Below are 18,055 nucleotides of genomic sequence, written 5' to 3'. Positions count from 1 at the left end.
ACCAATATTCGACTCTCAGTAAATAGTGAAGTGTATAATAAAATTCAGGAATAAAACGTATCCACATTGTCTATGATTTTAATAGGAAGACAAGTTTTTCTGGTCCTTTTATATCCTGTGTACATATTAACTTATTTTGACTGTATACGTGCCACATAAAAACTTTTATAAAAGAAAAGAAAAGCAGTCATGTAAGCAGCAAGATGTTGTTACTGAATTAATGGAATTTGTTTGACAAATATAATCCATTGATATATTTCCTGAGATAAAAGTTCCCCGAAGTCTTCAAGGTTCTGTAATTCATTCTCAGTAATTTTAATATTGTAGACAAGAAAAATTAATCATTACTTTAAATTTTAATTTTCATACTCATACGTTTAGTGCAAAAGAGGGTCCAAAGTCACTTGTTATGTGCTATATTTTGAAGACTAAAAAGTTCAGTAGATTAATTGCTAAAATTGTAAAAGAGGACATGGGATTTAAAAATAAAGAAACAAATGTATAGTTCTCATCTCTTCACTAAAAACAAAACTAGTACCTGTAACCTGTATGTATAAATTTGGGGGGTACCATGTAACCCCCTAAGTCCTTATTTTAAACCCCTTTTCATTATTAAAAAAAAAGCAAAAGACATTTTACATGTCAGATTGCTGTTTCATTCCACTAGCTAATTTTTTTTAATCAGAAGAAAATAAGCTATCATTTCTTTTCTTTTTTTCTTTTTCTTTTTATTCTTTTTTCCATAAAAATAATTTTAATCTGACCCATGCTATCATTATAGAACATTAACCTCTGGATGTTTTAACAACATTTTGATGGATCTTACATCAATTAACACTATAAAGGAAAACATCTGTGGCCCTAATACTTTTTAGAGAGGTTCTTAATATTGTTTTTTATAAAGAATTTAAAATGTATTTATTTTTTAAAAAGCCACTGAAAATTCCGTAATTCACTGTGTGTTAAAAACAGTAGATATGAAAATCATGTCAATTTTATTAACAAACATGAAGCATGTGTATCTATAAGAAAGGATTATTAGAAAAGTCAGCGGAGGGAAATATTTTCCTGCCCATCAAATCCAGATGTCCAGCCCATAAAATGGAGACCTAGAAAGAAAGGCAGGTTATGGTATCTGATATCCTTAAGAAGTGTTACTTCTGAGAAGATTCATGGTCAAGGAAAGCCAAAATAGATTTTTAAATGAATTATGTTTTACTTTTGTTTTAAAAGAATTGTAGTAATATTTTCTATGTTCAATATGGAATGGAATAAAGAGTGAATTAAAATTAAAGGCACATGAATTTTTTTCAGAAACAATATTATGTAAATACTTGATTAACATTTGATTTAAAATATAAAGGTTACTCTTTTAGCAAAAAATAAAACCATGATAAGCATTTTCTTTCATAAATTGACAAAACAGATACCAGCGCAAAGATTCCACAGAACCATGGTTTTGTGGGTTGCATTGATTTTTTTCTTTTCTTAGTCCATTGCTCTTTAGCAAATACAGATGTTTGTAAAATAGTTTAATTACAAAATAGGAGTCCACAATGATAGTGGCTGAACATTCCATATTTCTGTATTTTGATTTATAGATTAATATGCAAACATTTCTTGTTTTGTAAATAAAGATTTCAACTTTTATTTCAATTCTTAAAGTGAAAAAACAAAAGAGAAGCTAGTGATAATAGTAATAACAGGGACTTCCCTGGTGGTGCAGTGGTTGGGAGTCCAACTGTCAATGCAGGGGACACAGGTTCAAGCCTTGGTCCAGGAGGATCCCACATACCGCGGAGCGGCTGGGCCCATGAGCCACAACTACCGAGTCTGCATTCTACAGCCTGCGAGTCACATCTACTGAGCCCGTGTGCCACAACTACTGAGGCCCAAGTGCCTGGATCCCATGCTCTGCAAGGCCACTGCAATGAGAGGCCTGCACACCACAGCAGGGAGTGGCCCCGCTCGCCACAAATAGAGAGAGAGCCCACATGTAGTGACAAAGACCCAACACAGCCAAAAATACCACCAAATAGATAAGTAAATAAATTTATAAAAATAAAAAAATAGTAGTAACAGAAATTGGTACTCCATAGTTTTCCAAATGCTTAAATAAAGTAAGAATCACTTATGATTTCATTTCAGTATACCTTATGAAGTGCTTTCTCATCCATCTTCTGTAACCAACCCCTACTTAGAAATGTAAATTTAAAAATTATTTTAAAAGAAGGCATTTTATTAAGGATAACAAAAAAGTCATTTTGGATTCTTTGAACATAATATACTTTTTGGTTGTTTTGAAAATTGACCAATGAAGATAGATGAGAAAAACACGTAGAGCTAACTTGATGTTAATAGAAAATATCTTTAGTTTTACAATGCTCCTGAAAAATAGAAAGTGACAAAACTGGCACAAATTTTACATTTGACAACTAAAGGTATTTTTATTATTCTCATTTCCCCATCTTTGAAGTTCTTATATTTTATCTGACTTGCTCCACGTCCAGATTTTTGAGGTTCTACTTGCCTTTGGTCTCTCACTGGTCATCCCAATGGTTCTTTAATCCATGCCTTCTAGCTGCCCTCAACACAGCACCACCTTCTATTCTTAGAACAAGGATAATCTTGTGTTTCAAAGGCTTTGGTGAGTTTCTGTTGTAGGTCATCCTGCAAATGTTCTTCCTCCCTGTAAGAACCTCTCTTTCTTGAACCTGTAGATGGACGCATGGGTTCCATTGTTCTAAAGTTACCAGGTAGCAAGGCAGCATAATAGCTGTTCACACTGAAAGGATGTTGAGTCCTCTATTATTTAGATGGAAAGTCATTTCCTTCATTCGAACTTTTATCCTTGAAGCAATGGACAAATAAAGTCATATTTGCTCCATAATTGAGCTCACACATCTGAAAATGGATTACTTAGGTTTACCAGGCTTTTATCTTCCTACTACTTACACACAGGTAGATTTTCTGCATTACAGCAACTAGGCTTTCTGATTCACTGATGCTACAGTCACATGCATGATTATCTATTTCCCCTGCACAAAGATACTGCCTGCAATAAATTGGTCTTATTTCTCTCATCCCTTCTTCTGCTTTCTTCCAACATGTGTGCGCGTGTGATGAAACAGATGTGCCTAAATTAAGCTTTACATCCGTATGAAAATGCAGCAGGGCTGGAAGAGAAAGCTGTACAACTTTCTCCTGTGCTGAGCCTTTTCAATACGATTTCATGATAGAGATCACAGTAAACTGCTAAAACATTCAATGTGCCCATTTTTCAATGTAAGCAAAACACCATCATACAAAAATAAATATCAATAATGTTTAGATTACTTACTCTTTTGGTTTAACCTTAATTCTGCTATCCGCTATTAAGACTAGAGAACAAGAATTGTTGGAACATTTATTTGATACTCTGAAGAATTCTGAATACAGAAAATGCAGAAAGAGGTGAGACCAGCATGGTGCAGGCAAAGCATCGTTCAGAGGGCCAGGCACACAGGAGCGGCCCTGAGCTGCTTCCCTTTCCTTCTTGCTCAATCTTAGTTCTTAAAATTAGAACAAGGAAACTGAAATTTAGCTATTTCATCTTAGGACACGAAAATCAGTACATTTTATGATATATATTGGGAAACAAATTAACAAAGACGAGTATAAGCTAGACTTGATAATGGTTTGTGTACATAAGTTAAACGAGATCACATTTATAAAACGTTGAGAGCAGTACCTGGTAAACACTGCTTTTCTTGCTAGCTTGCTACCAGTGACTACAAAAAATAAGTTGCCCTAAAGATCCTCTCTAAGCAAACCTGCCAAGCCTGATATTAAAATCTTATTTATGTATGATCTCATAAAGACAAATCCTTATTTGTATCCTGTACAATTATCAAGGCTATTAGGTTCTACCCAGTATAAGCCTATGTGATAACCAATTGTTTTCAATTTTATCAAAGAAATGAAAGATTTAAAATTTGATTTAGAAATAATCCTCTTACAGAGAAAGACAAATATTATATGATAGTATCTATATGTGGAATCTAGAAAATAATACAAATGAATCTATATACAAAACAGAAACAGACTCACAGACATAGAAAACAAACTTATGGTTACCAAAGGGGAAAGGGAGGGGGGAAGGATAAATTAGGAGTTGGGGATTAACAGATACAAATTACTATACATAAAATAGAGAAGCAACAATGGTTTACTATATAACACAGGAAACAATGTTCAATATCTTGTAATAACTTATAATGGAAAATAATCTAATATAAATAGATAAACTGAATCACTTTGCTGTACATCTGAAGCTAACACAATATTGTAAATCAACTATATTTCAATAAAAAAAGAAATAAGCCTTTTATGTAACAAATTAACTCTCAACAAACCCCCAACCTGTCCAAATATTGGCTTAAATAATATTTAAGGATATTTTTATCAATATGCATCAAAACAAGGTCCCCAAAATGGACTCAACAGAGCATTGTCTTTTCAAGACATTCTCAGTTAAATTCTTAATTCATTAGTCTCTCAATACATTTTATATAGTTTTTATTAAAACAGATTATTTTAACCTGTACCTTTTTTTAATAGTTAAGCTAACAAAGGATATATATAAACATATATAGAGACATATATAATACATACATTGAAGATATTTGATTCTTCCAAATATTGTTATAACTTCCTTCCTACTTACTTTTGTGATAATATTAAAGTTAAAAGGGGATATTTGACAATAGTTAGTATGTTCACAATCACTGTTCAGTAACCTTTCAAGAGGAGACATGAATTTGGATTTTCAGTGGAATTTACTGGATTCTTATTATATGCCAGCAAACATGTTAAGCCTTTCACAATCATCACTTCTTTCTTTCAACATCCCAAGCAAAACATTCTTCTCCTTTCCTCACTGACTACCCCTTCTGACTCTCCTCTCCTAACCCCTCCTTCCAACCCCTTCAGACATGCAGTGTCCCAGGGCTCAGAGTCGGAGTGTTGGTACTTCTCCATCTGAACATTCTTCTGATTCCCTCATAGTGGATCCCTCAGCTCTAAATCCCATCTGCACTACGACTCCCAGAGCTATGGCTCCAATCAAGACCTGATCAGCCCCTTACTCTTAACTTCAGCTGACTTCTTGGTTTCTGTAGTTGGATGCCTGATGAGAGTTCAAGCATTCACATGGACACAGCAGACACTGGATTGTCTACACCCAACTGGGATGTTTCCCATCTTAGCTGCTCATGGAAAAAAAAAAAAAAAAGAGTCATTCTGAACAACTTCCTACTCCCCTTCTGCACAGCACCTTCTCCAGATCCCATGTGGATCTGCCCTTTTCTTTTACTGGCAACGCTTGGTCCAGGTCCCCAACTCATCTCCCTTCCACCAACTCAGCAGGCTCTAACTAATCCCCAGGCTTTGTCTCACCTCCAGCCTGCTCTCCACATGGCAACCAGGGTGGTTTCTTAATATGGAAAGGAGATTTGACCATTCCCTGCTTAAAAATTCCAAATGGCTTCTTCCCATTACACTTAGGGTGAATATAAATTATCTCCTTCTGTTTCTCTCTCCCTCTTCACCACACACCACTCAGCCTTTACTCACCATCCTGCAAGCACCCAGTCTCCTTTCTGTGGCTTGGACCCACCAACTGTTTGCTTTTTCCAAAGGACCTCCCAGCTGCAAGTTCCTCTTCACCTGAATCTTTACATTCTCATCAGCCAACAAGTAGCTTCATGACCCTTCCTCAAAGAAGCCTTCCTTGATCACTCTGTCTAAAGGGCAATTCACCCCCAAGTCTGGCCAGTCTCTGTCATATCACACTGTTTCATTTCCCAACGCTTATCAATATCTGAAATTTCTCCATTATTTCTTTGGCTTTTTGTTATCTCTCTTGCTAAGATATAAGCTTTGTGAAAGTTTTATTTACCACTATTTTTATTTACCATGATTTTTATTTCTGTTGTATGTAGCACTGTGTCAGCACTTAGAATAGTTCCTGGCACATAGCAGGGGCTCTACAAACAACTGAATCAAGGAGTAAATCGTCTCATTTAAGAGCTACTGCCATTATTCCCATTGTACAGATAATGAAGCTGAGAAATTAAAAGGTAATTTTCCTCACATTTCATAATTGGAAAGCTCAGAATGGACTCCAGACAAGATGTCAAAGACTAATTTCTTAAGCACTTTAAAAGTAGAGCATGTCTGGGGCTTCCCTGGTGGCACAGTGGTTGAGAATCCACCTGCCAATGCAGGGGACATGGGTTCGAGCCCTGGTCTGGGAAGATCCCACATGCCGTGGAGCAACTAGACCCATGAGCCACAACTACTGAGCCTGCACGTCTGGAGCCTGTGCTCCACAACAAGAGAGGCCGCGATAGTGAGAGGCCCGTGCAGCGTGATGAAGAGTGGCCTCCGCTCGCCGCAACTAGAGAAAGCCCATGCACAGCAACGAAGAAACAACATAGCCAAAAATAAATAAATAAATAAATAAATAGATTAATTAATTAAAGAAAAAAAGAAACAACACCTTTAAAAAAAATAGAGCATGTCTGAATCTACCATTTCCATAATTATCTCTTTAAATTACTTCCATCAGCTCCCTGACCCTCTTCTTTTCATCATCTGTCTCCTTCATGTCATCACTTCCTCTTACAGTCAAAACTCTGAACTGATGTCTTCCACTTCATTTATGTTTTCTTAGATATTATATATCTTGATCATACCTGAAGTATCAATAAGTAAATTAAGAAAATAAAACGACCGAAAAGTAAAAAGACAGGGTTTATTAGGCATAAGTTAAAATCTTAGTTTAGAAACCAAAAAGGTGATTTGGAAACTCAAGTTTAAGAAGTCAAAGTACAATATTTGTCCTGAATTATCTGATTGGCAGCCCACATTCATCAGAGTAACCAAATAATACACATAATTTTTTCTTCACTTTCCCTTAAGTTAAAGCCAACTTATTCCTGGAGTAGCAAACTGTAAGAGAGCTCTACCTGATTCATTTAATATGTCTCTTGGATGAGCATGAAAAGATTGTCTAGTGCCTACACTTCCTGGAATAATATGAAAACCTCATGTGTTTTCCATGATCAAAGTATTTAACAAATGTCAAGTTACTTCCCTTGCACTTCAAAAACAACAACAAAAAAATCTAGATACTTTGGTACATTATTCAATGGCTTTCATTTTATGTAATATCAAAAACAAATTAGGGATGGGGAAAATCCATTACTTCCATCCTATCACTCACCTTGAGACAGACTGGGTGCTATGCTTTGTTAACCACCTTTCAAGACAATGATGACAACATCACTTTTGCATTATTAACATGGCATCAGCATTCATAGTAAAGACAAATTAATTAAAGATGCCTCTTTGCTTTTTATAGGTTTAGATCTCGCTAGGGATATGGAAGTGGCTCAGTATACAATGGTTCACTCATGCAGCTAAATCAGGTGCATGGGGATTAATGCATGTTTCACACAAATGACCTCTAAGCAACTACCAACTACCCTTCAGTCTTGCTGTGATTTGCCCGCCATCATCATGTCCTCAATTACCTGGTTATTAAGCTGACCTTTCAGAAGGCTGAAAAAAATAGACCTAGAATCAGATAGACTCAGCATGAAATCTCAAACCCCTCCCCCCAAGCCTTACTCCTTATGAACTGGTGACCTTGGAAAATTACTGTGGAAGATCACCAAGAACAGTTGAGGATTTGTTTGTGTGGTGTGTATGTGTGTATGTTTAAAATTTCTCTCCAAATAAATCTTTTATTTTCAGTTTAAATCACAAAACAAACTAAAAACAAATTGAGGCTATTGCCTAGTTCTGCAGCTCCCAAACTTCTATAACCAAAAGCCTTCCAAAGGAATCTGGTTGGAATGGAGGCTTAAATGTAGTCTGGCAAGAATAGAGATTTTACTTAAATAGTGTACTATATGCAGATTTTAAAGGAATAATTTATAATTTATAGAAGATTGAGAACACAAATAATTATCTGTTGTGAGGTATACTATTACTTCGAGGAGAAAGCTTTTGAAGAATTTGGGAGATTTAAAACCCCATCTCTAAGCAGCCACTGCTTACAGACTTCACAAGGAAAAGAATGGGATATGGTATGCCCAATTCATGGAACAATGAAAACACTTATAAAATATTTGTTCATGAAATGAATAAATAAATAGGTTTAGCTAGCCTGGTGAAATGAAATACTCATAAAGTGTTTAGGTGATGGTATTGGTAATCTGATTTTTATTTTCCTATGTATTCATTTCTGTATTTCTCAAGTTGCCTAGAATAATCATGGTTTACTTAGGATATGCAATTTTATGCATAGCATGTGATCGAAAGAGAGGAAGATTGGGAAAGAGAGAAAGAAAAAATGTTGGCAAAGATTTTTTTTGTTTGCTTGTTTGTTTGTGGTACGTGGGCCTCTCACTGTTGTGGCCTCTCTCGTTGTGGAGCACAGGCTCCGGACGCACAGGCTCAGCGACCATGGCTCACGGGCTTAGCCGCTCCGTGGCATGTGGGATCTTCCCGGACTGGGGCATGAACCTGTGTCCCCTGTATCAGCAGGCAGACTCTCAACCACTGTGCCACCAGGGAAGCCCATTGGCAAAGATTTTAAAGCAATTTTTTTCTTTCTTCTATTTCCTGAAATTTTCTATCATGTAGAAATTTTGCCATGAATAGTTCACTTAAGCAACAACAACAAAAGGACAATTAAAATTGTTTGCCTGAGTTGTTAAGTATTTTCTATGTACAGGGTTGGGCTGCACTGACACACCATTCATTCATTCAACTCACTGGTAAATAAGAAGAGATCCAATGAAAACCTACATGAGCTTACCAGCTACTGTGAGAAACAGCCAGGTAAAGAGATCCCCAGAAGGTCAGAAGAGGACCTGTTCAGGTGTGAAAGGGGTGAAAGAGCAGAGGATGTGCAGGAGGGCTGCCCAGAGAAGTGACCTTTGAACTAAATTTTGAAGGGCAATTATAATTTGCCCAGTTTAAAAAAAAATATGGAGGGAAGAAAACATGGAGGGGTGAGTAACAGTTTGGAGACAGGAAAGCATTATATTTTTAGGAAAATGAAAGTTAAAAGAGTACATAGTACATGTCACAAAGTGGCCCCAGATAAAGCTGGAGAAATCTGGAGGGATTAAATTAGAACCGTGTGTGCCATGCTATTTGCTTTCATTTTTCCTAAGTGCACAGAGACCAAAGGAAGATGATTTGACACCTTATTTTGACCTCACCCACCATTGTGCCTTGAGAACATTTTAAACTTGTGTTGATTCTTCTATTTGCTTTTTGTTCCACCAGTTAGTAAGAAGTTGGTACAAATGAATGAGAATTAAAATATACCAATGCTAGACTATACAGCAGACTAATAAGTGATACTAATGTTTCCATTGGCTACCTGAGAAATAACCAAAAACTCTCAAAATCTCAAAAAGGAACCTTGCTGAAGGAGTTCTCAATCACAAAATGGATGTTACTAATAGAAATATCAACACAAAATAGATTTGAGTATAGCTAGTACTGCCCAATCAAAACTTTGACAAAAGTGAAAAATTATATTATATGACATATTTTATGTGACATTGAAATGCAAAAAAAAAGAAAGAAAGAAAGAAAGAAACGAACAGTGGCTAAAACTGCACACATGAAATGTTATTTCTGGCTAAATAGAAAAATTAAAGCCTTTTTTGGGTAATTTAGATCTGTGTGGTTTGACAAGAAAAATTGCACTTAGAAAAATAATAATCGGGCTTCCCTGGTGGTGCAGTGGTTGAGAGCCCGCCTGCCGATGCAGGGGATGCGGGTTCGTGCCCCGGTCCGGGAAGATCCCACATGCTGCGGAGCGGCTGGGCCTGTAAGCCATGGCCGCTGAGCCTGCACGTCCGGAGCCTGTGCTCTGCAACAGGAGAGGCCACAACAGTCAGAGGCCTGCATACCGCAAGAAAATAAATAAATAAATAAATAATAACCATAAAGGAAAATTCCCACAGGCATAAACTATAATCAGTAAAATATGCCGTGGATAAAAATAAATTCATGAATTTAATAGCAATTGTAAAAATTAAATGAAAATAGATGCTGTTGAACATTAGTTCAATAAAATAAAAATGGAAAAATTGGTAATGATTTAATCAGGTTATATAAAAAATACTCAAGGAATTAAACTAGCTTAATGGAGGGGAATTTTTCTGTGAAATATATTTTCAAGAAAAATTTATAAATGTTGGTATATTCTAATTAAATGTTTATATTCATAAATGTTGAGTCAAAACACCTTGAGACCAAAATCATGGGATCAATACATTCTCTATCCCAACTGGGAGACATTGAAGGAGGAATGTACAAAGGTGAGTTTTGCCTTTTACAAAGATTATCTTGGTAACAGCTGAAGGGAGACAAGGTTCCAGGCTATTAATGTCAAGATGCTGTAGCAGAGTTGTGATACGGAATGTATCTATAAACTATTTAAGAGGTAGAATCCAGAGGAGTCTGGATTCCTAAAATAGGGGATACAAAATTAAACCATTCAAAGATCTATACGAGTTTATTCCTCTTCCACACGGCCTTAAACCTTATCTTCTCAGAATCTCTCAAAGGAAGAGATGTGATTTGGAATCACGTTTCAGCGGGAAAGAGCTGTGTGCTGTGATTTCAAGGGATTACGTAAATGAAGTTTACAACTTTGCAGAGTACCTCACCGTTTTCAAAGCAGTGTCACAAATATTATCACGTTTAATGCTTACAACACTTTGTAGATGAGGAAATGGTGTATCAGAGAAGGAAAATGATTTGGATCCAGATCATACTATTCATAGAATTTGCTTTCCAAAATATTTCTCGTTCCACCTGCCATGGTTTTCTCCAACTTGGATGGCTCCTGACTCGTTTCCTATGATGCTTACTATTTCTTTTATCAGTAAACAAATTATTGTTTTATTCTTTAAGTGGAAATATTTAAAACATGGTGACCACACTTTATTTCTTGATTTTGTCCCATTGATAACCTCTTTTATCGATACATCATTATTATTTGTATAGGTGTCTCTAATCTATTTTCATGACTATCAGGACAATTTTTTTTTTTAAATTTACAAAGCAAAGAGTTTCTTCTTATCTATCAGTGATTTTTGTTAAGTTCACTTTACCATGTATTCATTTCCTAACACTACCTCTGAGTATGATGCTGAATTGCCACCAACTCAAGTTCTGCTCTCCAGCAGATCACTTTTTCAGATGGCTGATGAATTTCCTCCAGTTGCTCACATTTTGGTTGGAAGCAAATTTTTGAATATATGAATGGCAATCATTTTCATTTAAATATCATCACATGTAGTTACAACTTTATCACACTTGTGATATATATCTCCTATATATATATAGGAGAAATTGAAGTTTTAGTAAAGTCACTTTTTTCACTTCAGATACTTGTGTCTCATTTTTAACAGGAAATGAATGTTTAATCTTTCAACACTGTGTAAGTATGTACCGTAAAAGATGTTAAAGTTTGTTTGAGTTTGGGTCTTCAGTAAAGAACCTAAAAAAAGCATTGATAATCTTGCTGATTATCTTTTCAGAAGGGAATCAATTGAAGATAAAGTGAATGAACATGAAAGATTCTTGACTATTTCCCTAACACTAACTTTATATATATTTATGCTTGCCCCAGCTGAAAGAGAAGGAAGGTTTTCATTTCTTTCTTTATTTTTTCGTGTTTCTGTTGTTTTCCTGAACACATAATACTCTGCTTACAATAGCCATTCCCTATACTTTTGAGAGACTGAAATTGGAATAACATATTGACATATAAAAGGAATGCACATTAAAGATTTTAGGCAATAATTAAATATTTTCTTATCTAAATATTGATTACAGCCATGTACACAAAATCTATTAATTACTGTAATTTTTACTTCTGTATATTTCAGAATTGTGTAGAAATAGATATCACATGGTATTTCTAAATGAATAGCCTGTAATATTGTATTTTTTTCTTTATCCTTCCATAAGACTACTATTTTTTTTTAATTGAAGTATAGTTGATTTCATTATTGTGTTAGTTTCAGGTATACAGCAAAGTGACTCAGTTGTATATATATATATTTTTTTCAGATTCTTTTCCATTGTAAGTTATTACAAGATATTGAATGTAGTTCCCTGTGCTGTACAGTAGGACCTTGTTGTTTATAAGACTACTATTTTTATGCAGGCAAAAGTCATAGTGCTAACTCTTTGGTGATCAGCAACTGGTATGTGGTTGGGTGTCTCGTACTGACAAAACTATTTAGACAAGATTGAAATTAAGTTTAAACTGAGGTTAAGTTAAATTTCCATTCTTTTCTCCTGTCTAACAATTCCCATAGACTTATAAGATGACTGAAAAAGATCAAAGATCTGCAGTGATGATGAATTTCTTTCTCTGCACCAGTAACTCTTATATACACATGGTCTGAAAACAAAACCCTGTAACATTAATGCTGCATGCACCTTCATCAACAAAGTTCATCAACCTGACTACAGATCTTTGCTCTTTACCTGCTCAGATTGAAATTCTTTATCACATTATCTAGTAAGAAATGATGCTCAGACTCCTACAGGCTTTCTGTGCACACAAAATGCAACTGGCAGGGTGAGCCATTTTCCATCTGCCTTTGGAAACAGTCCCAGGGCAATAGGTTAAGTGTTACCCACGCCAGTGTGTGCAAGGACTGGATCTGACTCCGTTGTCTCATTCCCCTGCTACATGAGTCCCTCCCTCCCTATTCCTTACTTTTCTTCCTGTGGACGTCTGGATCTGAAGAACAAAACAGACCCATCAAATGAAATGCCACTAGTGAGAATGTCCAAAGAGTAGGTCAAAGAAAATTTAGAAACAACATGCATGATCTATGGACTTTTAAGAAATCTGGAGGCTCTTTCCAGAGAAAAGGTAAAATAAGGAAATGAAAGAAGGAAATGGGGTGGGGGGAGGAAGGGCAAAGCCTGTAAAGATCTAAATCTAAAATGATTCTACTTAATCTTGATAAAATTGTCCAATGACCTCCACCTTCCACTTCGCCTCTGTCTAGTTTTTTCATTCCATGTTTTTCCCCTCTCTGTCCTTTCTTTCTGAAAATGTTCTTACCCTCCTCCTTCTCCTCTATTATTATAATCTGCAGTTTCATCAAAAAAAGCCCATTGTTTTTTCACTGTCTGGGAAGAAATCAAGCACAGATGATACAAAAAAGGCATAAGACGGTTTCTGCTATCATGCAGGTTACAATGGCCGTAATGCTCTGATTGGTAAACAATAATGCCAACAACAGCAAACTGAAATAGTATGTGAAAAATGACAAGGAAAGGTGATAAAATGTATCCAAATTCAGTGGAGATGTTTTGTGGCAAGAGTGTTGAAAGAGAATTTTAGAGGGGAAATAGGATTGGCGCAGTGCCTTGGAGGTCTTGAGGAAGTGTAGAGCGGCAGGGTGTTGAAACTACCTGCTGCTTGTTCTATTTTAGTCAATCATAAAAGAAAAAGAAAAAAAGATCCCTGCCCAGCTCCTGCCATGCTCCAAGCTCATCGGTGGACTCAGTTGTTCTGGCAAAAGCTTAGAATAGGAACCAAGGCAATGAAAGGATGTAGGAGGGTTTTTTTCCAGTTTTATTTTATATTTTTAAGCTGTAGGGTGTGAAAAGAAATTGACAGATTAGGATACTACTACAACACTGCAGGTGAAAAGGGATAAAGGTGTGAATTAAAGGGATGTCAATAGAGGTGGGAGGGTCGAAGATTTTAGAGATCATTACAAAGTAAAATGATAGGACTTGGGGAGCATGTAAATATATATTTCAGATTTTCTTTCTCCCTCTCTCTCTCTCTCTTTTTTTTTCTTTTTTGCAAAAACACAACACAGTAAAACAAGATTAAATTTAGGAAAGGAGGTGGTGGGGTGGTGGTGGTGGGATGAATTGGGAGATTGGTATCGACATATATACATTAACATATATAAAATAGAGAACTACAAAGAACGTGCTGTATAAATATAAATAAAGTAAAATTAAAAAAAGAAAAAAGCCATAAGCCCTCAGCACACAGGCTAAAATAATTTTGCTTAGAGACTTTGCCTCAATACTGTTAGAGTTCTAGAGTAGCTCTACATCACCGTCTGTTTGACTGAGAAAGTTAGGAATGAAACAATGTATCTGTGTTTCATGATTGAGCTGAAAAATGTTGTGTTAAATAAATATTAAAAACAAAAATCTAACAAAAAAAAAAAAAAAGGAAAGGAGGTAGGTTCCACCCTCTGAGGGGTGAGTCTGGACATGGAGAATCAGGATCATCAGTACATAGTAGGTGATGATAAGGAACTCTGAGTTTAGGAAGTAAGAATAAAACAGGCTGAAGATTGAGGCCCACAGAACTCCAATATTTAAAAGTAGACAAATGTGGAGAACCAGTAGAGAGATGATAGACAGACCAATATATATACATAAATATATAATGTTTGTGTATTACATAACTCACATATATATATATATATATATATATATATATATATATAACTCATCTATTTATGTGTGTGTGTATGTATATGCATACAAACAGTGTAGAAATATCTATGTTCTTACAGTACTTAATTGTCACTGGTAGAAGGATACCAAGTAGCCCAGAACAGAGCAAAGACCCAGCTCAAAGCTGAGGGCTCTGACCCTGTGCTCAGTCACGTAGAGAAAGGAAGGAAAAGGAAGCCAGACCCCTAACTTCACCTCACCTTCCCTCTAACCAAAGACATTTCAAAGTCTAACGAAGGTAACAATCCCAGGCAGATTTGTATCAGGAAAATGTTTTCAAAAAAATCAGTATAATATAATCATACTCACCACCCTCAAACTCTACATTGTATTTAGAACTGAATAGGATTGCTGATCAAATTCAATACATAATTAGTATTGAATACCTGCAATGTGCAAGGCAAGGTACATGTTTGGAACTAAGAGCTCTTTCTTTTTTATGTAGATGGAAAAATGAAAAATTATGTCCAGGAAATGACTCTTAACTGCTATGACTCATAACTCACATAACTCATGTATTTATGGCTGTTATGGTGTGAAGCATTAGATTCTGGCACTACTTTGTTAGAGCCAGAGATCACTCATTCCTACCTGCATGCTCGAAACCACCACTGTCCCCCAGAATTATTTAGAAATTTTAAACAAAGTGTTGGTTTCTGGTTAACATGGCAAAGAGGCACAGAACAAATAGGTCAGACATTTATGTAAAACTCAACCAGCATTGTTCCTTTGCTCTGGAAAAGTGTAACTTTGCCCATGTTTGTACTTTAGAGATTAAATAACACATCCGAGTTGTGCAACAATTTATCCACTGAAGTCACTCTCCATTTGGCTCTATTTCTTTATGCCTTTAGAGTTCACAATATAAATTTGATGTCTAATATTTCCTATAAACACTAAACTCAGTTGAACACATTAAAGTAAAACATATAATGCAACTCATAGGTTGCTAATATAGAAAAATATATCATTTAAAGAATTAATAATTTCCAAAATTATACAGTGAATCCCAAAATCTCCCTGGGGACTTCAAAGTATGATAAACAAGATTTGCACACCTAGATAATTATATCTATATATTTTTTCTAAAAATGAGTAAGTTTGCTCTCCATATTTATGTGAGCAGTTGAAGTGAAACTTGGTTTTCAAAATAAATCTATGTATATTGATACATTTATTATAGTATAAACTATTCAGCCCAATTGGTTTAAAGATTGCTAGATCATTTTATACTCTTCTTTTGATGATAAATTCAAAGATGTTTCTTATGGTAAAAATCCTTAATAGACTGTGTTGAAATTTTTATAATGGTTTGCTCTGTGGCCTACAAAATATTTCAGAATTTCTTGATGCTTATTTAGAAATGTTTTCCAACAGTTCCTGAGCAGGAATTTTTCATGGAAATTTACTCTGACTTATGATAATACACATATTATTACCTTATTAAAAGTATTATTCTTTACAATTTGGCTTTTATTATTATAACCAACTTTATAGGAATGGTAACTTGGTAAACATTTTCTGTACTAAGACAAAATGCTGTACCTATATAAAAAATGTTTAATCTGTTTTTGCAGTTAAAGAAAACAGACAAAAAAAAATCCACTATCCACGCTGCTTTCTACTGTCCTTGGTTACACAAAATGTAAATTAACAATGTAGCGTGCTCAGAAGGTAGCTACTGCCCTGCCCTTTAGAGAAAAGGAGAGCAGTAGAAAGTCAAAAAAAGATTTCAAAGTGAATTACAATCAGCAAGATTTTTAAAAATATTTTTCCTGTTTTCTTTTCTTTCTTTCTTTCTTTTTTTTAAACTTATTTGGAAATCTACAAAAATACCATTTAAATATCTTTTCAATAATAAAATATTGCTTTTAGATTCTACACCATAAAGAGTAATATTATATATCAACCAAAAATGTACTCATGACCCAAACTGAAACCGTTCAAGAAATGTACATTAAATGGACCATAAGTGTACAAAGATCTCAAACATGAATAGGTACCAGAGGTCCTATTAGCTATATTTTCCTATAGAATACAGCACTTGCATGATTCTTAAGAGTTTAAGTATTTTTATCTCATCAAGGCTCTACTATTTACCCATCACCCAGGAAGGGCGGCGGCCCCATAAGAATTTTCAAAGCAAATAATCATTAAAACGACTGTAAGGGACTGAAACCTTGATTTAAAATACATTCTGTGATACGAATTTGCAGAAAGTTAATATTTAATTAAATACCCAATTGTATTATTTTAAACTACCATACAACTAAATATTCAATAAAATATTTCAGTCATAATCAAAATTTGAGGAAGCAAACTACTGGTCCAAAAATAGGGAGTGGCTTGCATGCAAGCAAAGCCATATTATGATTTTTAAAAATTCATTTTTTGTTGAAAAGACAAAAAACTTACTTCTTTTATCATTAAACTTTCCTTAGACATTCATAAACTTTTGTTTGTATATTTTGAGGGTTAAGTAATAGCTTTTGTAATATCCTTGAACAGTTTGTAAACCAAGATACAGAGATACAATGTTTGCCTTTTAAATCGTGATATTATTTTTCGGCCAAACATATATGCCTTTTTAAACAGAAACAATGTATTCTGTCACATAGCAAGCCATGTCTCTCTGAGGGACAATAACATTGACCGTTTTACAGCTGGCTTCCTCACCTCCAGTCACCAATGCTTAATTTATTTTTATGTCTATTTCAAACCAATGACCTTACACACACACACACACACACACACACACACACACACACACACAAAATAACTAAGGAAATATTAATTTCCTCGTACTTACCTGTAACCAACATTACAGTGTCCAGAAAGGCAAAGCCAAATGCCAAGAGTTTAAGCCACAAATGCATGGTCATATCTGGAAATCAGCCGTATTCCTGTGGAATAGCATGCGTCCTTCTGAAAGGCAAAATAATGGTTATCTCCGCAAAAATGTTTCTCTGTAAAACTGAATCAAAAAGAAAAGAAATGAATGCATACTCTTCACTCGTGTCTTATCGGACAGGGAGCAATTTCCTCCTTCGCTAAGAACAAACCACTTGCTGCTAGGTAGTGATGTCAGATTCGGTTTTACTAACTTCTCCAAAAATGCTGTAAAGCGTCCTCTTTGCAGGAAGTCAAGAAAGTTGTTCCAAGTCACTGCAAAGGCATCTTACTTCCTTAATCCAAGTGATTAGACTGGCCTTTCAAAAGATGTTCCCTACAAGGAAGATGTGTTTTTAGTATCCAAATAACACTCCCATGCAGTATTCATTACAACCAAAAACGAATATAACCCCCCCCGAAAAATCCATAACATTTTTACCTAAAAGATGATGAAACATAGTCAGCATGGTTACAGCAAAATGGGGGTTGGCAAGATGATACAGTAATTGAATTAGTAAAAAATACCTGTATGGGTTTTAAAAGGACCAAATGAATGATAAAACTACTACCT

At 35.2% G+C, this 18,055-nt stretch overlaps 1 protein-coding gene across 4 annotated transcripts in view; it reads right to left on the bottom strand.

The window, feature by feature from the left end:
* PTPRC (protein tyrosine phosphatase receptor type C) overlaps positions 1 to 17,635 on the bottom strand; it is a 124,941-nt gene extending 107,306 nt beyond the window's left edge. For all 4 annotated transcript variants that reach the window (XM_082612987.1, XM_082612988.1, XM_082612989.1 and 1 more), the window contains exons 1-2: positions 17,599 to 17,635; positions 17,402 to 17,517 (exon numbers count right to left, since the gene is read on the bottom strand). In XM_082612987.1, the coding sequence (XP_082469113.1) occupies positions 17,402 to 17,474 (73 nt within the window). In that variant the 5' untranslated portion in view covers positions 17,475 to 17,517; positions 17,599 to 17,635. The remainder of the gene's footprint in view (positions 1 to 17,401; positions 17,518 to 17,598) is intronic.
* Positions 17,636 to 18,055: the final 420 nt, after the last annotated feature.

This window comes from Mesoplodon mirus, assembly GCF_964341445.2.
Source record: "Mesoplodon mirus genome assembly, chromosome: 3".
Lineage (NCBI taxonomy): Eukaryota > Metazoa > Chordata > Mammalia > Artiodactyla > Ziphiidae > Mesoplodon > Mesoplodon mirus.
This window is presented reverse-complemented; position numbering and strand designations above follow the sequence as displayed.